Source organism: Nerophis lumbriciformis, linkage group LG28 (assembly GCF_033978685.3).
Source record: "Nerophis lumbriciformis linkage group LG28, RoL_Nlum_v2.1, whole genome shotgun sequence".
Taxonomy (NCBI): domain Eukaryota; kingdom Metazoa; phylum Chordata; class Actinopteri; order Syngnathiformes; family Syngnathidae; genus Nerophis; species Nerophis lumbriciformis.
The window spans coordinates 3,040,496-3,067,075 of NC_084575.2; the positions used below are offsets into that span (position 1 = coordinate 3,040,496).

General features: G+C 39.8%; 2 protein-coding genes across 2 annotated transcripts; one reads left to right on the forward strand and one right to left on the reverse strand.

Moving 5' to 3' along the window:
* Positions 1-1,539: 1,539 nt before the first annotated feature.
* Positions 1,540-10,315, reverse strand: LOC133570548 (uncharacterized). Its single transcript, XM_061923232.1, has 2 exons — positions 10,189-10,315; positions 1,540-3,728 (listed from the first exon to the last, which is right to left on the reverse strand). Exon 2 carries the CDS (start codon positions 3,676-3,678, stop codon positions 2,419-2,421), a length of 1,260 nt encoding a protein of 419 aa, XP_061779216.1. The 5' UTR covers positions 3,679-3,728; positions 10,189-10,315; the 3' UTR covers positions 1,540-2,418.
* On the forward strand, positions 6,356-26,580 carry LOC140680181 (uncharacterized). Its single transcript, XM_072916560.1, has 2 exons — positions 6,356-6,422; positions 24,927-26,580. Exons 1-2 carry the CDS (start codon positions 6,356-6,358, stop codon positions 26,222-26,224), a joined length of 1,365 nt encoding a protein of 454 aa, XP_072772661.1. The 3' UTR covers positions 26,225-26,580.

Sequence of the window (26,580 nt, forward strand, 5' to 3'; positions counted from 1 at the left end):
CTAGACTTTTGACAAGAACAAGAAAGTTTGATCATATTACGCCTATACTGTATATACCTTTATATACATATATACTTTTATATATACCTATACTGGCTCACCTGCACTGGCTTCCTGTGCACTTAAGATGCGACTTTAAGGTTTTACTACTTACTTATAAAATACTACACGGTCTAGCTCCATCCTATCTTGCTGATTGTATTGTACCATATGTCTCGGCAAGAAATCTGCGTTCAAAGAACTCCGACTTATTAGTGATTCCCAGAGCCCAAAAAAAGTCTGCGGGCTATAGAGCGTTTTCTATTGGGGCTCCAGTACTCTGGAATGCCCTCCCGGTAACAGTTAGAGATGCTACCTCAGTAGAAACATTTAAGTCCCATCTTAAAACTCATTTGTATACTCTAGCCTTTAAATAGACCCCCCTTTTAGACCAGTTGATCTGCCGTTTATTTTATTTTCTCCTCTGCTCCCCTCTTCCTTGTAAGGGGGGTGGGGGGTAGGGGGGTGGGGGGGTTACAGGTCCGGTGGCCATGGATGAAGTGCTGGCTGTCCAGAGTCGGGACCCGGGGTGGACCGCTCGCCTGTGCATCGGTTGGGAACATCTCTGCGCTGCTGACTCGTCTCCGCTCGGGATGGTGTCCTGCTGGCCCCACTATGGACTGGACTCTTACTATTATGTTGGATCCACTATGGACTAGACTCTCACAATATTATGTCAGACCCACTCGACATCCATTGCATTCGGTCTCCCCTAGAGGTGGGGGGTTACCCACATATGCGGTCCTCTCCAAGGTTTCTCATAGTCATTCACATCAACGTCCCACTTGGGTGAGTTTTTCCTTGCCCTTATGTGGGCTCTGTACCGAGGATGTCATTGTGGCTTGTGCAGCCCTTTGAGACACTTGTGATTTAGGGCTATATAAATAAACATTGATTGATTGATTGATTGATTGAAAGGTATTTGCTGCCCAACTTCATGACCATCTTAAAACCAACAACCTTTATGAATAGTTCCAGTGTGGTTTCTGCTCTAGCCACAGCACGGAGACTGCTCTGGTCAGGGTCACCAATGACCTGCTGATGCTGGCTCACCATCTCTTCTCATCCTCCTTGACCTCACTGCAGCATTCGACACTGTTGATCACCACATCCTCCTACACCGCCTACACTCCACCATTGGACTCTTGATACTGCCCTAAACTGGTTCACATCCTACCTCACCGATAGAAAAGAGTTCGTCTCTCTGGGAGAGGCAAAGTCGGACACACTCTCTGTCACCTGTGGTGTCCCTCAAGGATAAATCCTCGGCCTCACCCTTTTCACACTCTACATGCTCCCCCTTGGCCGTGTCATCAGCCAGCATGGAATATCATTCCACTGCTGTGCTGATGACACTCAACTCTACCTGAAAACAAACCCAACCCCCTCTGCAGCTCTGCCATCATCCACACTTACCAACTGCTTGGAGGATGAAACACAATTTTCTTCAACTAAACAGCTTCAAAATCGAAGCCATTCTAGTCGGCACCCCACATCAGACTCAGTCATAAACCCTCACCAGCATCACCTTCTCCGGCCACGACATTCACCTCTAATCCTCACTCACTAATCTGGGTGTTAGAATGGACCCTCACTTGACCTTTGAGGCTCAAATAAAACAACTGCGCAAGACCTCCTTCTACCACCTCAGGAACATTGCTAAACTCTCTCTGATGCCGAGAGGCTCGTCCACGCCTTTGTCTCCTCCAGGCCAGACTACTGCAACGAGCTTCTTGTCAGGATCCCCAGCAAGAACATCCAGAAGCTGCAATACATACAAAATAGTGCTGCTAGGATCCTGATGAGAGTGTGGAAATACAACCACATCACACCAATTCTCAAATCCCTTCACTGGCTTCCTGTTCCACTCAGGATTGAATTCAAAGTCTCCATACAAACCCACCAGTCCCTCCATGAAAATGCCCCCCTCTACCTCAAAGAACTGCTCACCCCCAAATCCTCCACACGACACCTCCGCTCCGGACAGGCTAACCTCCTCCAACCTCCGAGGACAAAGCTCCAAACAATGGGAGACCGGGCTTTCTGACCACCTGAGGGCACTACAGACTGTGGATGCTTTTAAAAAAGGCATAAAAAACCTTCTTTTTAAAAAAAAGCCTTTTTGTTTTAGATATTTGCATACTAGTACTAGCTATTTGGCTGTTCTAGTTTTTATTTATTTTTTATTATATTTTTATTTTTTTTAAACACTTTAGCACTTTGAGGTTGTTTACTTAATGTAAAGTGCATTTTACAAATAAAATATATTATTGTTATTATTATTATAAATTTGTATTTGTTACAAAACTTTTTCTACATTCTGAGCAGGAAAGGGTTTTTCTCCAGTGTGTATTCTCATGTGTGTTTACAAATACTGCCTTAAAGCAAAATCTTTACTGCAGATTGAACATCAATAGGTTTTCCTCCAGTGTGTCTTCTCATGTGTAATTTTAAATTTGTATTTGTTACAAAACTTTTTCCACATTCTGAGCAGGAAAAGGGTTTTTCTCCAGTGTGTATTCTCATGTGTGTTTTCAAATACTGCTTTTGAGTAAACTCTTTACTGCAGATTGAACATGTAAAGGGTTTTTCTCCTGTGTGTGTACTCATGTGTGTTTTCAAATGTTGTCTTTGATTAAAATCTTTATGGCAGATTGAACATGAAAAAGGTTTTTCTCCAGTGTGTGTACTCATGTGTGTTTTCAAATGTTGCCTTTGAGTAAAATCTTTACCGCAGATTGAACATGAAAAAGGTTTTTCTCCAGTGTGTACTCTCACGTGTGTTTTCAAATTGTGCTTCTGAGAAAAATCTTTACTGCAGATTGAACATGAAAAAAGTTTTTCTCCAGTATGTATTATCATGTGTTCTTTCAGCATGTGTTTTAGTCTAAAATCTCTACCACATTCTGAGCAGGAAAAAGGTTTCTCTCCAGTGTGTGTACTCATGTGTCTTACCAGATGACGATTGTGTTTAAAGGTTTTGTGACAGAGAGAACATGTGAAGTGAGTGTTGTCAGTGTTATCATCTTTAGAGTGTTCATCATCAGTGTCAGGAGAGTGTGACGTTGTGTCCTCACTATCTGATAGTGGAGCTAAGATCTTGTCTGCTTGTGATCCTCCACAGTGGTCTCCATCAGCTTCTGTTGTCATGTGTTGTGTTGAGCTGCTGCTTGGAGGCTCCGCCTCTCTCTTCTCCTCACTCTCACCTTTGACCTCATCATCTTCACTCTTCACGGGGACACCAGTCACTGGCATCTTGCTGACATCAACCTCCTCCAGTCCTTCAAGATGCTCTCCCTGCTGACTGATGCTGTGTTCCTCCTCTTCCTCTTTAATGTGAGGGCTCAGTGGGTTTTCCTCTTTAATGTGAGGGCTCAGTGGATCCTCCTCCTCCTCCTTAATGTGAGGGCTCAGTGGATCCACTGGTTCCTCTTTAAAATGAGGTGTCAGTGGGTACTCCTCTTCCTTTTTAAAATGGGGTGTCAGTGGGTACTCTTCTTCCTTTTTAAAATGGGGGATCAGTGTGTCCTCCTCTTCCTCTTTGATGTGAGTGGTCAGTGAGTCATCCTCTTCCTCTTTAAAATGGGGGATCAGTGGGTGTTCCTCTTCCTTCTTAATGTGGGAGGGCTGTGGCTCCATCCTGAAGCTCCACTTCTGCTGCTCAGGGAGAAGATGTTCTTCACAGACGTCTGCAGGACACAAGAAGACAAACACGTTTTAGAAACATCCATCTCTGCTCAGTCACGTTTGCATGCACTTAGGAAAAACAAGTTCTCGTATGAACTGTCTTGAAATCTCAGTGACGCACAAACACGCTGCTCTTTACAACATTATTCACAGGACAATAAAAACAAACCAGGACGACAGGACTTTTTACTATGGATAGACGATATGGTTTAAAATTGATTTTGCGATATATTATTTCATATAGAATTACTAATAGAACCATTTTAAAACAGGCTACACAGGCTCCTAATTTAGTTGCTGAAATATGCAGTAAAATATTACATCATTTCCAGTATTTTTACTCAGATAAAGTAACCAGATATTAACAGTAAATAAACAAGTACATTAATAATAATTGTTTTCAACAAAATAATACAATTAGAGATGACACAATATGTTACTGCATATGTCAGCTGCCAAATTAGGAGCCTTTGTAACCCGCTTTGAAATTCTTCTATTATCAATCATACACCAAATGATATATGGTGACATATATTGTTATTAGGATATAGATTTGAGGTCATATCGCCCATACCAAACATTGGTTCGCCGAGTCATTTTGTTTGGCCCACCAAAGTTATTTATTTTTTACATTCTTCAGATGTGTGTGTACGTTTAAAATGTGGTACTACTGTTCTATATCACGTAGAAGTGTCATGTCATGGGGTTGGTGTGCTTTCAACTAACTAACTAGCTTATGTTGCTATATTGACATACTGAGCTGCTTTCTGGCCTCTAAGATGGTGAAAGCTAATTCTAGATTATAAATCATGCTTCTCACTTATGTAGTAGAAGGTTGTGGACATAAACCGGAGAACTTGGTGAACTTTGACATCCAACTTAGACCTGGAGATGGCAAGAAAGACAGAAAGATGCGCTCCTTTGCACCCACCCTTTTTAACCCTTTGTGAGGATTAATTCTTCATCTAAACGGGAAGATATGAACATCCCATCAGTCGGCATCCCAGTGAGAGCAGACATTGTATGCTTAAAATGAGCAAGATATGTAAATATGACATGTTGTTAAGAATGTTACTACATTACATATATACTTACAGTATGTATTTAAAATGTTGAAGGTTTTAAGATGCTATTTAGAGCACTTTATAGGCAGACTAGAGCGGCTACTAATGACTCAATTGTTAGCTAACTTTTGCGAAGGTTTATTTTCTATTGAGGATGCATTAACCATCAACCTGCTCAGTGGCCTTGTGGTTAGACTGTCTGCCCTGACACTGGAAAGTCGGGAGTTCAAACCCCGGCAGAGTCATACCAAAGACTATACAAATGGGACCCATTGCCTCCTTGCTTGGCACTCAGCATCAAGGGTTGGGGGTTAAATCACCAAATGATTCCCGAGCGCGACCTCCGCTGCCCTCACCTCCCAGGAGGTGAACTTGGGGATGGGTCAAATGCAGAGGATCATTTCACCACACCTAGTGTGGGACTACCGTTGGGACCTGAACTTTAACTTACAAAAGGACTGTGAATGATTCCAAAAAGTGCAGTTCCCCTTGAAATGAGAAAACAGAACAAAAACATATCATGTGAAGTGAATTATATTTATATAGCGCTTTTCTCTAGTGACTCAAAGCGCTTTACATAGTGAAACCCAATACCTAAGTTACATTTAAACCAATGTTAACTGGGAGCAGATGAGTAAAATGTCTTGCCCAAGGACACAACAGCTACGATGGCAGAAGCTGGGATCGAACCTGGAACCCTCAAGTTGCTGGCACGGCCACCCTACCAACCGAGCTATACCGCCCCAAGTAACAAGAACAAAATACATTAATAATAAAATGCCTCATAGCAAATGTGATGAATTTATCTTATTACTGTCCTTTTTCGGGCTTTCCCTTTTAAAGGGCAAAGTCCTCGCAGGGTCTTTTGTCCTAATGACTGCCTGGTTAAAGTGAGGAGACTATAATTTAGGAAAACTATTTATTTACAAATGGACTACAATATGAAACTCATTTTTACAGGTAGCTAAAGTTGGGATATAATTAAGATAATGAAGGATGACGTGATTAAGAAATGTTTAATATAGATTAGAATAGGCCGTGCAACTAATCATATGTCCTGAGTTCCAGTTGAAACTGGGTGCAAGTTCATGCCCATGCACATACACTCTTATCGCCCACATTCTTGCCACGGTTTACGTAGCTTCTTGGCCCAGGTCTGAAGGACAACACCAGGTATGAAGTCAAGAGTCCAGGGAGAAAAAAGCAGCAGTCAGTGTTGCACAGAAGGAACCTTCCTGGTGTTACCTGACGGCACGACCACCAAGCTGCGACACCACTACAAAGGCTCCTCCATGCTCGTGCTCGTACCACAGCCTGAAGTAGCAGCAATGGCCGACATCTACTGGGTACGCCTCCTCCCGGGAAGGAATGAAGGACAAGGACTGCTCCAACTGTTCTATCAGTGAAAGCCCTGGCTGACTGAGCTGCGTCCGTATGTACCGCCACCTGTTATGATCACCAGTCAGACGACTCATACCAGGAGGCCTTAGACTTCTATATATGTTGGAAGTCAGGGTGTGGCTGATCATGTTGACCTTTCATTGCAACAACTAGCATGGTTTAAGATGAACACCATTGCTGTCCCACATTGTTCCCTTGCTCTCTGTCCCGCCTACCAAGCCAAAGACTTAGGTCCAATGACGAAACAGGGCGTAGCTGCCGCTGATTGGACCGACACGCAAATACCACATTTTCAACACTCCCTGTTGTCGGTTAAAAACATAGCTATGGGCTGCACTTTGGACACACCTGCTGTAGGAGCTAGCAGCTACACAACAGCTAAGCTAAAACAGCACATTTAAGCATATCAAATAATTATAGTTGCTTAATACGTACACAAAGTCTCCAAAACAGAAGTCGGATAGAAAATATCCAGTAACAAACCTGTCCGCATCGTTCAACTTTCTACGCCATGAGCTTGACTAATGAATTATTGTGGCCACTAGGTGTTGTGAAAGATCAAATCGAACAATTGCAAAAGCATCCGTCATAAGGTTAGTGTTTTTATTGTAGTAATTGTTGTAACAATATGTATAAGCATCCTCAGCCTTCCCGGAAAGGTCTATTCAGGGGTACTGGAGAGGAGTTTACACCGGATAGTCTAACCTCGGATTCAGGAGGAACAGTGTGGTTTTCGTCCTGGTGGAGGAACTGTGGACCAGGTCTATACTCTCCGCAGGGTCCTTGAGGGTACATAAGAGGTTGCCCAACCAGTCTACATGTGCTTTGTGGACTTGGAGAAGGCATTCAGCCGTGTCCCTCGGGAAGTCCTGTGGGGAGTGCTCAGAGAGTATGGGGTATCGGACTGTCTGATTGTGGCGGTCCGTTCCCTGTACGATCAGCGTCAGAGCTTGGTCCGCATTGCCGGCAGTAAGTCGGACACATTTCCAGTCAGGGTTGGACTCCGCCAAGGCACCGATTCTGTTCATAGCTTTTATGGACAGAATTACTAGGCGCAGTCAAGGCGTTGAGGGGATCTGGTTTGGTGGCTGCAGGATTAGGTCTCTGCTTTTTGCAGATGATGTGGTCCTGATGGCTTCATCTGGCCAGGATCTTCAGGGGGGATGAGAATCAGCACCTCCAAGTCCGAGTCCATGGTTCTCGCCCGGAAAAGGGTGGAGTGCCATCTCCGGGTTGGGGAGGAGACCCTGCCCCAAGTGGAGGAGTTCAAGTACCTCAGAGTCTTGTTCACGAGTGAGGGAAGAGTGGATCGTGAGATGGACAGGCGGATCGGTGCGGCGTCTTCAGTAATGCGGATGCTGTATCGATCCGTTGTGGTGAAGAAGGAGCTGAGCCGGAAGGCAAAGCTCTCAATTTACCGGTCGATCTACGTTCCCATCCTCACCTATGGTCATGAGCTTTGGGTTATGACCGAAAGGACAAGATCACGGGTACAAGCGGCCCAAATGAGTTTCCTCCGCCGGGTGACGGGTCTCTCCCTTAGAGATAGGATGAGAAGCTCTGCCATCCGGGAGGAGCTCAAAGTAAAGCCGCTGCTCCTCCACATCGAGAAGAGCCAGATGAGGTGGTTCGGGCATTTGGTCAGGATGCCACCCAAACGCCTCCCTAGGGAGGTGTTATGGGCACGTCCGACCGGTACGAGGCCACAGGGAAGACCCAGGACACGTTGGGTAGACTATGTCTCCCGGCTGGCCTGGGAACGCCTCGAGATACCCCGGGAAGAGCTGGACGAAGCGGCTGGGGAGAGGAAAGTCTGGGCTTCCCTGCTTAGGCTGCTGCCCCCGCAACCCGACCTTGGATAAGCAGAAGAAGATGGATGGATGGATGTGTAACACAACTTGATGTTTCTTGAATGTTGATGTTGTCGCTCCTTCTCCTCTTTTGTTGGACAAAGTTCCTCCTCGTACTCTGCTATTGTTTTTCTTTTCTATCACAAATATTTCTTCAACGGCAGCAGTTAGTCGCTGATTCACCAACACTCACATCATTTGTACTGTAGACATGTTCACACAATAATAACACTTTACACTTACATTGGATCTCTGCTTAATGTAGACATGTTCACACAATAATAACACTTTACACTTACATTGGATCTCTACTTAATGTAGACATGTTCACACAATAAAAACACTTTACACTTACATTGGATCTCTACTTAATGTAGACATGTTCACACAATAATAACACTTTACACTTACATTGGATCTCTACTTAATGTAGACATGTTCACACAATAATAACACTTTACACTTACATTGGATCTCTGCTTAATGTAGACATGTTCACACAATAATAACACTTTACACTTACATTGGATCTCTGCTTAATGTAGACATGTTCACACAATAATAACACTTTACACTTACATTGGATCTCTGCTTAATGTAGACATGTTCACACAATAATAACACTTTACACTTACATTGGATCTCTGCTTAATGTAGACATGTTCACACAATAATAACACTTTACACTTACATTGGATCTCTACTTAATGTAGACATGTTCACACAATAAAAACACTTTACACTTACATTGGATCTCTACTTAATGTAGACATGTTCACACAATAATAACACTTTACACTTACATTGGATCTCTACTTAATGTAGACATGTTCACACAATAATAACACTTTACACTTACATTGGATCTCTGCTTAATGTAGACATGTTCACACAATAATAACACTTTACACTTACATTGGATCTCTACTTAATGTAGACATGTTCACACAATAATAACACTTTACACTTACATTGGATCTCTACTTAATGTAGACATGTTCACACAATAATAACACTTTACACTTACATTGGATCTCTACTTAATGTAGACATGTTCACACAATAAAAACACTTTACACTTACATTGGATCTCTACTTAATGTAGACATGTTCACACAATAATAACACTTTACACTTACATTGGATCTCTACTTAATGTAGACATGTTCACACAATAATAACACTTTACACTTACATTGGATCTCTACTTAATGTAGACATGTTCACACAATAATAACACTTTACACTTACATTGGATCTCTACTTAATGTAGACATGTTCACACAATAATAACACTTTACACTTACATTGGATCTCTACTTAATGTAGACATGTTCACACAATAATAACACTTTACACTTACATTGGATCTCTACTTAATGTAGACATGTTCACACAATAATAACACTTTACACTTACATTGGATCTCTACTTAATGTAGACATGTTCACACAATAAAAACACTTTACACTTACATTGGATCTCTACTTAATGTAGACATGTTCACACAATAATAACACTTTACACTTACATTGGATCTCTACTTAATGTAGACATGTTCACACAATAATAACACTTTACACTTACATTGGATCTCTACTTAATGTAGACATGTTCACACAATAATAACACTTTACACTTACATTGGATCTCTACTTAATGTAGACATGTTCACACAATAATAACACTTTACACTTACATTGGATCTCTACTTAATGTAGACATGTTCACACAATAAAAACACTTTACACTTACATTGGATCTCTACTTAATGTAGACATGTTCACACAATAATAACACTTTACACTTACATTGGATCTCTACTTAATGTAGACATGTTCACACAATAATAACACTTTACACTTACATTGGATCTCTACTTAATGTAGACATGTTCACACAATAATAACACTTTACACTTACATTGGATCTCTACTTAATGTAGACATGTTCACACAATAATAACACTTTACACTTACATTGGATCTCTACTTAATGTAGACATGTTCACACAATAAAAACACTTTACACTTACATTGGATCTCTGCTTAATGTAGACATGTTCACACAATAATAACACTTTACACTTACATTGGATCTCTACTTAATGTAGACATGTTCACACAATAATAACACTTTACACTTACATTGGATCTCTGCTTTGATGTGTCGATCACTTCCGCCTCTCTTTGTTAGCAGCTAACAAGCTAAGCTAAGCAGCAGGCTAGGCTAGCAGGTCAAAGTGCACTCAGACTAATGTATCCGCATACAAACAATTACTCTGTTAAACGACATACATGTGCACATGGACGTTGTAATTAAGACCAAGAAACCATAATAACCAAAACAAGGTATTCTCCGTCAGACGCCATCTTGTTTTGTTCTTCCTCCTGTGTGACGTCATCGAGGTGTTCTCAACCGCGGAACAAATGTTGTCCAAACACGTGTTTCACTGGGACAATAGTGAGTGGTGCACACTTCCTTCGCCCAGCCACAGAACAACAGAAAGTGCCATTTAAGAGTTGCTGGTGTAACAATAAGAAGAATATATTCCACTCCTCTCTTGTACATGCGGCTTATGAGGTAATATACATTATATATGTTTATATTATTTACCTGATATGTTGTTCGAAGCTAACGTGCTAGCGTTAGCCAGCTAGCAGGCCTTTGTAGCAAATGCGAGCGTCTGAGGAGTGTATTTTATATGTTCTCTATGACAATTATATTGACTTATTTTATACTTTAACTCTGTTTTTTTGCTGTATATTACAGTCACGCTTAACATCATTGAATATTTACAGGATAAACATTAACATTATTATTATTATTATGACAGTGTAATATAATGTATTACACATACATTGCAGTAGTCTACTTTGTGTTGGTGCTAACTTTATTAGCAATAAATACAAATTATGTTGTTTGCATGCACTTCTATTACCTTGATAACATCCATCCATTATCTTACCGCTTGTCCCTTTTTTGGGGTTGCGGGGGGGGGGGGGGGGGGGACATATCATGGAAATTCAATCAACTGATGCTTGTTATTACAAATACACTATTTGCACAATTGTAAATGATTATATATATATTATATATGTAAGTAAATATTTAATGAAATAAATGTTAAATATTAAAAATGGCTTTAATATACTGTACACAAATTGAACATGCATCAATATTTTGTTTGTAATCGAATCATGAGGTACCCAAATATTCTCAAAAAAATATATATATTTATGTATTTATATACACTATCTTTCAAAAAGTATTTGGCCACCTGCCTTTACTCACATAAGAACTTGAAGTGCCATCCCATGGAATTGTCCAACATGTTTTCTGGAGGATTCAAAGTTCCTTTCACTGGAACTAAGGGGCCAAGCCCAACTCCTGAAAAACCAACCCCACACCATAATTCCTCCTCCACCAAATTCCACGCTCGGCACAATGCAGTCCGAAATGTAGCGTTCTCCTGGCAACCTCCAAACCCAGACTGGTCCATCAGGTTGCCAGATGGAAAAGCGTGATTCATCAGTCCAGGCGTCTCCACTGCTCTAGAGTCCAGTGGTGACATGCTTTACACCACTGCATCCCACGCTTTGCATTGGACTTAGTGATGTATGGCTTAGATGCAGCTACACGGCCATGGAAAGCCATTCCATGAAGCTCTCTGCGTTCTGTACGTGGGCTAATTGGAAGGTCACATGAAGTTTGGAGCTCTGTAGCAACTGACTGTTCAGAGAGTCTTTGCACTATGCTGACCTCTCTATCACTTTACGTGGCCTACCACTTGGTGGCTGAGTTGCTGTTGTTCCCAAACTCTTCACTTTTCTTATAATAAAGCCGACAGTTGACTTTGGAATATTTAGGAGCGAGGAAAGTTCACGACTGGATTTGTTGCACGTGACAGTTCCACGCTGGAAATCACTGAGAGCGGCCCATTCTTTCACAAAATGTTTGTAGAAACAGTCTCCATGCCGCCTAAGTGCTTGGTTTTATAAGTGATTAGGACACCTGATTGTCATCATTTGGATGAATGGCCAAATACTTTTGGCAATATAGTGTATATATATTCTCACGCCAGCACATTTCTTAAGGTGTGAGTGAGGTTCAACCAACATACTATCGCACGGCCACACTCGATGGCACTTGTTACACGTGCTTCGCTGCACTTCTGTTGGTTTTTTGTTGGGTTTAAGAATGTTGCTTTCGCAGAAGGAAGAACGAGGAGAGGATATTGCGCGTAAAATTAAAGCCAACCGATCACAGCTCTGCAGTCCTGGTCACCGTTGACGTGAGGTCGGACTATTTTGGAGGTGCACGTGACACGTCAAGGTTGGCTGGTAGGTTGGTAGTGGGAGGAGCGAGTTGGCGTCACTCGATGCTGCAGCACAATGAAACTTGTATCTGTGCAGACTGATTTAATGCAGTCATGACGGTATTAAAATCCCAGCAGGAGGTTTTCTATAAGTTGTTACTTTTTATCAAAAATGTATGTAAATGCAGAAAACAAGATCAATTACACGATTCATAATAATCAATAACTGATGATTATTCCATGTGTAGAAGAACATCACAAAGTGGTGTCTGTCCACTTGGAGAATATTATATTTGATAGACTAAAAAATATTTGACACATCTGAGCTGAAGATTGTTTGTGTTGTCTTGCGGACGTCCAACAGATGAACGCTCATCAAGAAGAACGTCCCCTTCAGCAGCAGGAGGATGCACATCCCCCCCACATTAAAGAAGAAGAGGAGGATCCCTGGGTTACTCAGGAGGAAGAGTTTCTTCCAGGGCAGGAGGAGACTGATCTCAGCAAGTTTCCACTGACTGTTGTCTCTGTGAAGACTGAAGAGCATGAAGACAAAGCACCTGAGTCCTCACAGCTTCATCACAGTCCAAGTAAGCACAACATCCACATATCATCTAATACAATGTTTGTGACACATGTTCATCCGGGGGCCACATTTATGACTAAAGATGGAGATATACTTGCTTTTTAACACCACCATTTAAAAATGAATGCTCATCAATCATCAACAGTGTAATTGCTGGGGTGTAACCATGTGACCTAGAGGCCGTCCTCCTTACCTCACGTGGTCAAATGAAGGCAAACATTCAATATGGCTACTGTTTATTTACCTTTAGCAGCACATATGTCAGCATATTTCAAAGGTTTAGTGGTGAAGATTAGGGATGTATACCAAGCAGAGGTGGGACCAAGTCATTGTTTTGCAAGTCACAAGTAAGTCTCAAGTCTTTGCCCTCAAGTCCGAGTCAAGTCCCGAGTCAAGACAGGCAAGCCCCGAGTCAAGTCCAAAGTCAAGACTGGAAAGTCTCAAGTCAAGTCCTAAGTCCTGCATTTTGAGTTTCGAGTCCTTTCAAGTCCTTTTAACCACAGACTAATATATTAACACAGATTGTGTATGCTTTTCAAACGCTGTATTTATTTATTAAAACAAGTGCATTTTAAATTGCAGGAAAGAAAATTGTGCTGACATTGCACTTTATAATAGCACTATTAACCAGTCATTTTAAACATTAACTCATTCCTTTACAGAACAAACACATTGAAAAATAAAGTGCAAATGTACTTATTTGTACAAAAGTGTTAACATTGAAAAAACATGACATATACGTGAACATAACAAAAAAGTTGTACTTTTTATATGTCAGGGCCCTATGCTGCATTGCATTTGCAAAAGACCAAATTAGCCAAGAGTCTGTCAGTCATTTGTGCACGATGGGGGCGTAGTATGATGCCACCATGGCTGAAAACTCGCTCCACTGGAGCACTGGAGGCAGGCACTGCCAAGACTCTCATGGCCACTCGGAACAGTGAAGGAAGAGTCTTCATGTTCAATGCCCAGAACAAAAGGGGGAGAGAGTTGTTTTGGGTTGGTGCACTACTTGTAAGTGTATCTTGTGTTTTTTATGTTGATTTAATAAAAAAAAAAATATATATATATATTTCTTGTGCGGCCCGATACCAATCGATCCACGGACCAGTACCGGGCCGCGGCCCGGTGGTTGGGGACCACTGAGGTAAACAACCAACAGTATGTCAGAAAGCTAGCTAAAACGGTACACATATTCATAATATAGTATACATTTTAACTGACCTTTATTTTACTATTTTTGTCTTTTTTTAGGTGGCTAAAATACGCGGTGCTGCTGACCGCCGTCTAACGTTACGTGTGATATATTGACTAACGTAACCCTGCTTAAAAAAAATCACTGAACAAACAGTATGAATAAGGTAGTGAACTGCAACAGTGTTTGCAATAACGTTATAACGTTAGCAGTGAGTTTGCAGCCTCACTGATTTAACTACACAGCAAATAAAAGTCACGTTACTTAGCCAATAAACGTTATCTTACATTCAAAACTTACCGTTCTTTGTGCAACTTCAAATGCCGGACGAAGTTGGAAGTTGTTGCCTCTCCATCAATAATTTTCGAACCGCATGTGTTGTATACTGCAAACCGTTTTGTGTTGACCACCTCGTAATTTTTATACCCAAACAAAATTATTTTAGGTATCATTTTTTGTTCACTGGCGTGTGGTTTGGACATGTCTTCTTCGTTGGTTGTCCTGCAATTTGATTGGATGAATGCTGTGTGATGAAAACAAAGTAGATCTAATTTGATTGGCTGTTGTACTGAGACCACACCAGCTGACACACGCAACGCTGATAGACAAGTACACGATGAAAAATACGGAGCGCTCCCGAATAACTTTTTCATCTTTGGGTTTTGGGGAAAGTAGCAAGTCATGTCAAGTCATGTCAATTCAAAAGGCTCAAGTCCAAGTGAAGTCACAAGTCATTGATGTTAAAGTCTAAGTCGAGTTGCAAGTCTTTTTACATTTTGTCAAGTCGAGTCTAAAGTCATCAAATTCATGACTCGAGTCTGACTCGAGTCCAAGTCATGTGACTCGAGTCCACACCTCTGATACCAAGTACCATTTTTTTAGTACTAGTTCCTAATTATGTCGCCCATGAGGACCGTGAAGATTCTGGACTAACGACACAACTATTTGTATTTTTAATTCCAGCTGACTGACGTAACTATGACACGTTGTCACATTGAGTTCAGCTGCCGCTGCTACACATTAAAATCAGCTTTGAATAATGACAAATAAGGAAGCAACAACACGCAAAAGTGTGATGTGTGTGTTATTGACAAGAAGATGACATAACTGCATTTCACCTTGCACTGCACACATAGTTGACTTCTTTAAGACTTCAAATAAACAGCTGGTTTTTTTCTGTTTTTTCTTCTTCTTTATTTAACCAGGTAAAATCCCATTGAGATCAAAGATCTCTTTTCCAAGGGAGACCTGGCCAAGAGGGCAGCAGCAAGGTTACATTAAAAACAGTAAACAACACATAAAACATGACATTTACAACATTAAAACTTGCTGACATAACACATGTGCATACAGACAAGGTAGACTGCAACCTTTCACAGAAGCTTTAAACTCATTCAATGTAACAAGGGTTTGAAGTTGAATATTGGATTGTAGGTTATTCCAAGCCTTCACTGCTGAAAACCTAAATGCTTTCTTGCCCAGTTCAGTTCTTACTTTGGGGACGACAAATTGCAGAACATTCATTGAACGAAGATTGTGACTTCCTTGTTTCTTTGTTAAAAGACAAGACGGATTAGATGGGGTGATACCCAGAATGGTTTTGTAGATGAACACATACCAATGATTGAGGCGTCGATCACATAAAGATGTCCAGTTAACCATTGAGTATAACACACAATGGTGAGTAAGTTAACCATTGAGTATAACACACAATGGTGAGTAAGTTAACCATTGAGTATCACACACAATGGTGAGTAAGTTGGTGATGAATCTCAGTGCCCCGTAGTACACACTATCCAGCTTGTGGAGACAACCAGCAGTAGCATTCATGTACAACACATCTCCATAGTCAATAACAGGTAAAAAGGTTGTTTCCACCAATTTCTGTTTCACAGTAAAAGAAAAGCAAGACTTGTTTCTATAATAAAATCCCAGTCAAAGTTTCAGTTTTTTTTTGCAACATACTGAATGTGAATGGTCATCAATTAAAATCCTAAATATTTAAAAGCAGATACTAACACAATTTGTTGCCTATTTCTTGTTCAAATGTTCTCACACAGTGCTGATCTTACAGTTTTTGACATGGTAAAGAACATACACTTTGTTTTCTCTGCATTTAAAATCAGTTGAAGATAGCAAAGTTGTTCTTGTACTCTGTCAAATGCTTGTTGTAGATATTTAAAGGCCTCAGCAGGAGTGGGTGCTGTGCAGTATATGACAGTATCATCAGCGTAGGAATGGAAAGTTGAGTTCAGAATATTCTGTCCAAGATTATTAATTAATAATGGGCCCAACACAGAACCTTGAGGGACACCCTTTTCCACTTGCAGTACGTCCGAGAAGGAACCTTCTATCTGAACAGCCTGAGTTCTACTTGTGAGGTCATTTGCAAACCATCCAACTGCTTGCTGAGAAAAACCAATAGCTGAAAGACGTTTGATTAAAATGACATGATCAACAGTATCAAATGTCTTTGAAAAGTCAATAAAGAGGGACAGACAGCACTGCTTCTTGTCAAGAGCTTCAGTTACATCATTTATAAACTTCATAGCAGCAGTAACAGTACTGTGATTTCTGCCAAAACCTGACTGAAATGGTGACAGAAGAAAGTTGGTGTCCAAAAAGTCTTTTATCTGTTCACTGATAAGGGATTCAAGCACTTTTGCCAGAACAGAGAGTTTAGAGATCGGTCTGTAATTATTTAGATTACTAGGGTCACCTCCTTTTAATAGGCGGATTACAAGGGCAGATTTCCAATCCAAGGGGATTTCATTTGAAATTGGAGTAAGGTTAAAAATGTGAGTCAGTGGTCCAGCTATACTTTCAGCTGCCAACTTTAGGAAGAGCGGCTCCAACTTATCTGAGCCAGCTGAGCGTACAGTTAAAAACCTGGGTATTTTCAACCTTTTTTTCCGGAGTTAGCGGAACTTCAGTAGAGTTGTCAGAATTATAGAGAAAACCAGAGGAAATAAAATGATTATTATAATGACTACCCATTTCTCTTCTGTCACTTACTGTGACACCATCAACAAGTATACTAGGTGGGAGATTGACTGAATTACAGCAGGCGGACAAAGATTTGGTGATTTTCCAAAACTTCTTTGTGTGTTTGAGGTTTTCAGTTGTTGTGGAGAATAAAAATTCTGATTTGACTTTCCGAAGGAGAGAGGTAAATTGATTTCTTAATTGTCTAAAATTCAAGCAATCTGCTTCTAACCCTGACTTGTTTGCCCTGGCCCAAGCAGCATTACGCTCATGCAATACATCTGATAGGTCCGATGTAAACCACTGATTGTCACGTCCTTTAACCCTATATTTTCTAAAAGGGGCATGTTTGTTCACTATACTCAAAAAGTTTTTGTGAAAATATTTCCAAGCCAGTTCAACATTATCAAAAAGAGCAATTCTATCCCAATTAAAAAGATGCAAGTCATGTAAAAAAGCTTGCGTCTCAAATAATTTAATATAATGTTTTTCAAGAAGACGAGGCTTGCTTTTAGGGATCCTTGTGTCTCGCACTACTGCAATCACACAATGATCACTCACATCATTAGGGGAAACACCAGATGCAACACATTTGAAGGGCATATTTGTTAGAATTAAGTCAATGAGTGTAGCTTTTTGAGGGCATTTAGGATTAGGTCTTGTAGCTGAGTTAATTAATTGTGTTACATTTAGAGATTCACACTGTGCTTTCAAAGAGTCAGACACAGATGTGAGCCAGTCCCAGTTTAAATCACTATTTCATTGTATTTCAGTTGAGACAGAAGCATTACAAGAGTAGATAGGGAATTACTAGGGTAAGATGGAGGCCTATAACACCCCACTACCATAATGTGGTGATTTCTAGCTAATTCGATTTCAAGTGCTAACAGTTCAAGTTCTTTACCTACTGATTCAGAGAGCACTAATTTAACATCAAACCTCTTCTTAATATATATGGCCACTCCACCACCTTTTCTTTGTCGGTCAGTACGATAGACATTATAGCCATGAATGTAAATATCTTTATCAAGCACAGATTGTTTAAGCCAAGTTTCAGATAAGACTACAATATCAGCATTTGTTGAGTTTATCCAGATCTTTATCATATCCAGTTTAGGGAGTAAACTCCGAACATTGATATGAATAATCCCAAAACCAGATCTAGTTTTATAATCTGCAGGTGTAAAACATTGTGTAGGTGTATCAGGGCCTGGATTAGTCTCAACATTTCCTGAGAGCAATAACAATAATATAACTAAACATTTGCGCTTAAAGTTACCATCTTTTGAGTCGGTCTTTAATCTGTGAAAGTAAGTGCTCACAATAGGGGAGGATGCAGTAATGTTGACGTGATCTCTCAAAACAAGGAAACAATAAGAATGAATGGACTCTACCATAGTATGCAGCCATTTTGTTTTGTCCAAAGTCACAGAAATCTTCAACTGAGATAAGGTTGAGGTTATTTTGTAGCTGCCACTATGATGAAATGTCAAATTATCAAATATGTCAAACTGTGCATCTTGAAGTAGCATAGCTCGTGAGTGGGGGTGACCAGACCCATTTGGGACACCAGTAAAACCACACAAAAGTATAAAACACAATATAATAATATGTGACATAGTGAGAGGAGAAGTTCCACTTTTGAAGATGTTAGCACACAGGGCTAAAGACTAGCAACCAAGGCCGACGGGTGGACGCCCATAGACAAAGCCAATGGGTGGAGGCAAACAGCAGGTCGATGGAAGGCTAGTAGGCAGGTCGACGGTGGAAGGCTGGTAGGCAGGTTGATGGTGGAAGGCTAGCAGGCAGGTCGATGGTGGAAGGCTAGGAGGCAGGTCGATGGTGGAAGGCTAGTGGCGCGGTTGGTAGAGTGGCCGTGCCTGAGGGTTCCTGGTTCAATTCCCACCTTCTACCAACCTAGTCACGTCTGTTGTGTCCTTGAGCAGGACACTTCACCCTTGCTCCTGATGGGTTGTGGTAAGCGCCTTGCATGGCAGATCCCGCCATTAGTGTGTGAATGAGTGAATGAGACGGGATGAGTTGGCTAAGTACAAAAATGAGTCGAAATTTTTGAATGAAAGAAACTGCTGTTCTAAATGTGTCCTCTAGACGTCGCAATAGCAATTCTTTGTATCTTTGTAGATGATGCTACATATGTAAAACACAACTAAAACACATGATGTTAGCGCACCAGTCGGGGAAAATGAGCAAACTACATCAATAACATCCTGTAATTTGATTTTGATATTATTTTTTTATCTTGATAGATTGAAAATGAACACCAATGAGTTGACTGATGAACATTATCACATAATTGATTCTGAAAGTGTAAAAATGGACAACTAAAGATAGAATACTATTGTATGTATAAAAAACAACAACAACATGATTCGTACATTTTCAGAATATGTTTGTTCTATTTTTAAACAAAGAAAACAATCTGCAATTGTCTTTATTTTTTACGTTATCTTGCCGTGATTTTACCAGTCCGGCCAACTTGGAGTAGATCTTCCACCACGTGGCCCCCCCATCTAAAATTTGTTTAAACACCCCTGGCTGAGATCTTCCTGCGAAAAGCAGATACGAGAAAAAAATCTAATTATGAAACGGAATATATCCCGAAAGATTTGTTGAGTAATATCAAGGATTATCCGTCAGTGGCGTTCCCAGACATGTGGAACTATCTTGAGTTCCAGACGTCATTCTACACCACAAATTGTGGTTAAGTTTAGAGATAAAGTTTAGGTGTCATAGACCGTATACAGAATAAAATATTTACACACTTTATATCAGTGAGTGTAAAGTTAAGAATGCCTCAATCAATGCTGCCTTGTACTTATAAAAACAACTTGCTCCTCATCAAATTTCCAAGTCTGTTTTTGTACTCACTTTTGAATGAATTTTAGGGGCTGGGACAAAAGGAAGTATTTCCGTGTTTTTATTGGTTGTTTTGTTACACTCTTTTAACACAAAAGAACACAAATAATGTCATTGTGTTAACAGTGTCAGTCCAAAACTATTTCTATTCTCTCTTTATCTTATTGACTTATTTACCCAACAGACATTCAACAGCTCCTTCACATTAAAGAGGAAGAGGATGATCCACAGCCCACCCACATGAAAGAGGAAGAGGAGGATCCACACATGAAAGAGGAAGAGGAGGGAGAGTGTGTTGTAGAGCAGGAGAAGGATGATGTCAGCAAGTTTCCACTGACTGTTGTCTCTGTGAAGACTGAAGAGCATGAAGACAAAGCACCTGATTCCTCACAGCTTCATCACAGTCCAAGTAAGCACATATCATTTTATTCTCAGGGCATTCAATCCATCACAACTGGACTGTTCACTTTGTCTTAGAAGACTCATCCAAGTAGGCTTCATCACTTCATGCTCATACACTTCAAGTCTTAAATCTAATCATTGGAATTTAGAGGAGAACTGCACTTTTTGGGAATTTTTCTATCGTTCACAATCTTTATAAAAGACACGATGGTGGATATATATTAAAAAAAATTCCCATTCTAAGTAGGGCTGGGCGATATGGCCTTTTATTAAAATCTCTATTTTTAGTCCATGTCAAGATACCCCATATATATGTGGATATTTTGCCTTAGCCTTGAATGAACACTAATGCATATAATCACAGCAGTATGATGATTCTGTGTCTACTTTAAAACATTCTTCTTCATACTGCATTAATATATGCTACTTTTAAACTTTCATGCAGAGAGGGAAATCATAACTAAGTCAATTTAGCAAAAGTGTATTTATTAAACAGTTATTAAGCAGTGGCACAAACATTCATGTCATTTCAAAACAGAAAGTGCAAGATTGTCAGACATTTTAAAACAAGCTATTAGTGCACTTTTGTGCATGATGTCACTAAGATGACATATCAAAACAACACTAAATTAAAGTACCCTTTTTGTACAGAATGCCACTACAATAGTTTAAAACAAATAAAGTGCACTTTTGTGCATGATGTCACACAAGATATTTCAATAAGTGTCAAATAAAAATGAGCTGCATAATAGGAAATCAAATAGTGTATGTCCTTCACTATGTGGTAGGTTCCTGCGGACGTTATCTCCTTCTGTTGTTGACTATTTGTTTCATACGGTGTTGATGTGGAAATGGTTGCTTGGGCATTTTGTGGGTGTGGCACTGAACAGAGATGTTGACATGCAGAGTTTCATGCACTCTTCATTCTCTAGCGGGTGACTTTTCAAATGATGCTACATTAGCAGTGCTGCTACTTTTTGTAGCAACGCTTTTGCCGCATACTTGTTCACCATCTACCCGCTTGAAGCCAAACCACCGCCAGACGATGGACCCCCTGCTGGTTGTCTTGGGAATGAATTATTCCTTCATTTGTTACCAGATTGGCACCTTCTTTCTCTCATATTACCACTAGCACCACAGCTAACGTTACCATGCTGCTACCTGTCTGCTCCGTGAGAGCGTATGACGTTGCACACGTGACAGTATGTGACGTATGTAAGAAGGTGCGCTTGTTTTATGTCTTTGTGAGAAGAAGAGAGACAAGAAAGAGTGAGAAGAGCCTGTAGTGTAATGCCTGCAGCTAAAAGCAACTGTGTGAGAACGTATACTCCAATATCACCATATAGTCATTTTCTATATCACACAGAGACAAACCTACAATATATCCAGTATATTCCATATATCACCCAGCCCTAATTCTAACTCATAAATGTAAATAAAAGTCCGCTTGCAATGGAGCCAATGGGAGGTCCTCTATAACCATCCAAAATACACCAACAATACTCCATTTGCATTTTGTGACTTGAATGTCCACCAAGTGTTAGTTGAGTTGAGTTTGAGTTTATTTGGAACATGCAAGCATACAACATGATACATCACACATGCATGCATACAACATGATACATCACACATGCATGCATACAACATGACACATCACACATGCATGCATACAACATGATACATCACACATGCATGCATACAACATGATACATCACACATGCGTGCATACAACATGATACATCACTCATGCATGCATACATGATACATCACACATGCATGCATACAACATGATACATCACACATGCATGCATACAACATGATACATCACACATGCATGCATACAACATGATACATCACACATGCATGCATACAACATGACACATCACACATGCATACAACATGACACATCACACATGCATGCATACAACATGATACATCACACATGCATGCATACAACATGATACATCACACATGCATGCATACAACATGATACATCACACATGCATGCATACAACATGAAACATCACACATGCATGCATACAACATGATACATCACACATGCATGCATACAACATGATACATCACACAGACATGCATACAACATGATACATCACACATGCATGCATACAACATGAAACATCACACATGCATGCAGACAACATGATACATCACACATGCATGCATACAACATGATACATCACACATGCATGTATACAACATGATACATCACACTTGCATGTATACAACATGATACATCACAATTTCCAGTTTGTCTTTTCAACATGTTGGAAAAGGAGTAGGAAGAAGCAGAGCTTATTTAATTCTACCACTTTTCTTTTACGTAACAGTTGCTAACACTTTAGTTCACTTCCTGTTCTCAATGTATTCACAATATACTCCATAAGTAATCACAATAAAAATAAATAAATAATAATGAGTGAAGTAAGTTATATTTCATATGGTGAGATGAGTAAGATGATGTAGAAAATGAATGATGGATGAAATAAATTGAGAATGTTTATCTTCTTCTTTGTACTTTGTAAACACTTTAAGTGTGAAGAGTTTCTTGAAGTGGATCATATTAGTACATTGTTTGATTGCTTTGCTTCATCCATTCCATCATTTAATTCCACATACTGATATACTGAAGGTCTTAAGTGTTGTACGTGCATACAAATGTTTTAAATTACATTTTTCTCTAAGATTATATTTCTCCTCTTTTGTTCAGAATTGTTGTACATTCTTAGCTAGCAGGTTTTAGTTTGCTTTGTGTATCATTTTGGCTGTTTGCTAATTCACCTTATGTTGTATGTTTTGTATGTGAGATTTCCAGTTCATTTTATCATCTATTAATACTCCCAACAATTTGGTTTCTTTTACCCTTTCAATATCTATTCCGTTTATTTGTATTTGTGTATGATGCTCTTTTCTACTGTCACCAAATAGCATTATTTTAGTTTTACTGAGACTCAAAGATAGTCTGTTTTTGTCAAAGCATCTTTTTAATGTGTTCATTTCTTCTGTTATTATTTGTATTATCTTCTGTGTGTTCTCTCCTGAACAGAAAGCAGTTGTGTCGTCCGCAAATAAAACTAACTTTAAGTCCTTTGTAACTTTACAAATGTGGTTTATATAAAGATGAAACAATCTTGGTCCCAGTATTGATCCCTGGTGTACACCACAAGATATATCTAGCTGTGTTGACATATTTTCACCCATCTTCACATTTTGCTTCCTGTTGGTTAAAAAGCTTCTTACCCAGTTCAAGACCAACCCTCTGATGCCATATCCTTCTAGTTTTGTTATTAAAATATCATGATTAATTGTGTCAAATGCTTTAGTTAAGTCCATGAATACTGCGGCCGCACATTCTTTACCATCTATTGCATTGCTCATTTCTTTTGTTATTTGGATTAATGCTATCCATGTTGAGATATTTGCTGTGAATTCTGGTGTGTGGTTAGTAAACTGGTGTATGTCTCCATTCTTATAAATTGGTACGACTTTCGCAATTTTCATTTTGTCAGGGAATTTGCCGGTTAGAAATGATACGTTGCTGATATATGTCAGAGGTTCTGAAATGTCTTCTAAAACCTTTTTTATGGTTTCCATATCTATTCCATGACAGTCGGTTGAGGTCTTAGATTTACAATGTTTTACAATTTTGATTATTTCTTCTTTTGTCACGTTCTTAAGAAACATGGAATTGGGATTTCTGTCTATGAGCTCACTCAAGTCCTCAACTGATCCATCATCTGCATTTGGAAATCTTTGTTCCACATTGTTCCGATATTAACAAAGTAATCATTAAAACGTTCAACTATTTGGTTCGTATTGTCATTTTTTGTATTTCCATGTAGAAAGTACTGGGGGTAATCTTTCTTAGCAGCATTTTTAATGATGCTATTTAGGATGCCCCATGTTGCTCTCATGTTGTTTCTGTTCTTCTTTAATAATTGTCTGTAGTATTCCTTCTTACATGTTCCTAGTATACCAATTAGCTTGTTTTTATATTTATTATATTTATTTTCTGCCTCTATAGATGTCTGTGTTATTAATATTCCATATAATGTCTTTTTTTTGTGACAAGCATTTTTCAGTCCTTTTGTCATCCATGGTTGGTTGTTTTTCTTTTGCTTCTTACTAACTTCTTTCCATGGACAACATAAACATTGATATTATACATGTGGGCCAATATAAATATATATATATATATATATATATATATATATATATATATATATATATATATATATATATATATATATATATATATATATATATATAAATAAATGCTGTTAAATGTAGCTTTGATGTGACAAGCTACTTTTGCAGTGTAGCTTGTAGTGTAGCGTGCTACAATTCTCTGAGGATAGCTTAGCTCCATTTAATTGAGAGTAACTTGTAGCTTAGCTTACTACATTGTCCAGGTAGCTTGCCCATCACTGTCTATTTGGCCTAGCTCACATGTCAATAGTTTGAATACTGCAAACTTCAATACAGTAACACCTCATTTGTTCTGCAGACGTCCAGCGGGTGTCAGCGGGGAGTCATGAAGAGGAGTGGCACACCAGTGTGGGACAGAAGGAGCTACAGGCCCCCTCCCACATTAAAGAGGAGCAGCTTCATGATGAAGATGAAGCTCAGTCATTACAGCTTCATCACAGTCAAAGTGAGGAGAACAGAGGGGCGGAGCTTGTAAGTCAACACATCACAGAAGCTGATGGAGAGCATTGTGAAGATATCAAGTCAGAACCAGACAGCATCTTTGCTCCACTGTCAGACATGGACCACATGATGTCACACTCTTCTGATCACAGTGACCACATCCAAAAACCTTTGGAGAGTAAAAATGACTCTAAAGGTGATACGAGACATCACACTAACAACAAACACTTTGACTGCTCTGAATGTGGGAAATCATTTAGACTGAAGAGTGATTGTACAAGACACATGAGAACTCATACTGGAGAGAAACCTTTTACTTGCTCTGTTTGTGAGAAGAGTTTCTCCAGAAAGGGTGACATGACCAGACACATGAGGAGGACACACACTGGAGAGAAACCTTTTGCCTGCTCAGCTTGTGCTAAAAGATTCAACACTAAGTATGCAATGACCTCACACATGAGAACACACACAGGTGAGAAACCTTTTACTTGCTCTGTTTGTAAGAAGAGTTTCTCCAGAAAATGTATCATGATCACACACATGAGACTACACACTGGAGAGAAACCTTATGCTTGCTCATCTTGTGCTAAAACATTCATCACTAAGAAGGAAATTATATTGCACCTTAGAACACACCTACATGAGAAACCTTTTACTTGCTCTTTTTGTAAGAAGAGTTTCTCCAGAAAGGGTATCATGACCACACACATGAGAACACACACTGGAGAGAAACCTTTTGCTTGCTCAGCTTGTGCTAAAAGATTCAACAGTAAGAAATACATGATATTACACATGAGAACACACACAGGTGAGAAACCTTTTACTTGCTCTGTTTGTAAGAAGAGTTTCTCCATCAAGCAAGTCATGACCACACACATGAAAACACACACTGGAGAGAAACCTTTTGCTTGCTCAGCTTGTGCTAAAAGATTCTACACTAAGAAAGAAATGATATTACACATGAGAACACACACAGGTGAGAAACCTTTTACTTGCTCTGTTTGTAAGAAGAGTTTCTCCAGAAAGCAAAACATGACCACACACATGAGAACACACAATGGAAAGAAACCGTTTAGTTGCACTGTGTGTGATAAAAGGTTCAGGTATAAGTATCAGGCCAGTAAACACAAGTGTGTAACAACTGCAGGGATTTAAAAACACTTTAACAGCTGTAACAAACGCACCCAAGTTCTCCGGGTATCTCTGCCACTACGCAAATTAAGGAGTCACGGGTGGGACCTGATATTCAGCTGGGAATAATTAATACAGTAAATAAACACAAGACATGTACCGTATTTTCCGCACCATTAGCCGCACCTAAAATCCACAAATTTACTCAAAAGCTGACAGTGCGGCTTTTAACCCGGTGCGCTTTATATATGGATAAATATTAAGATTCATTTTCATAAAGTTTAGGTCTCGCAACTTCGGTAAACAGCCGCCATCTTTTTTCCCGGTAGAACAGGAAGCGGTTCTTCTTCTACGCAAGCAACCGCCAAGGTAAGCACCCG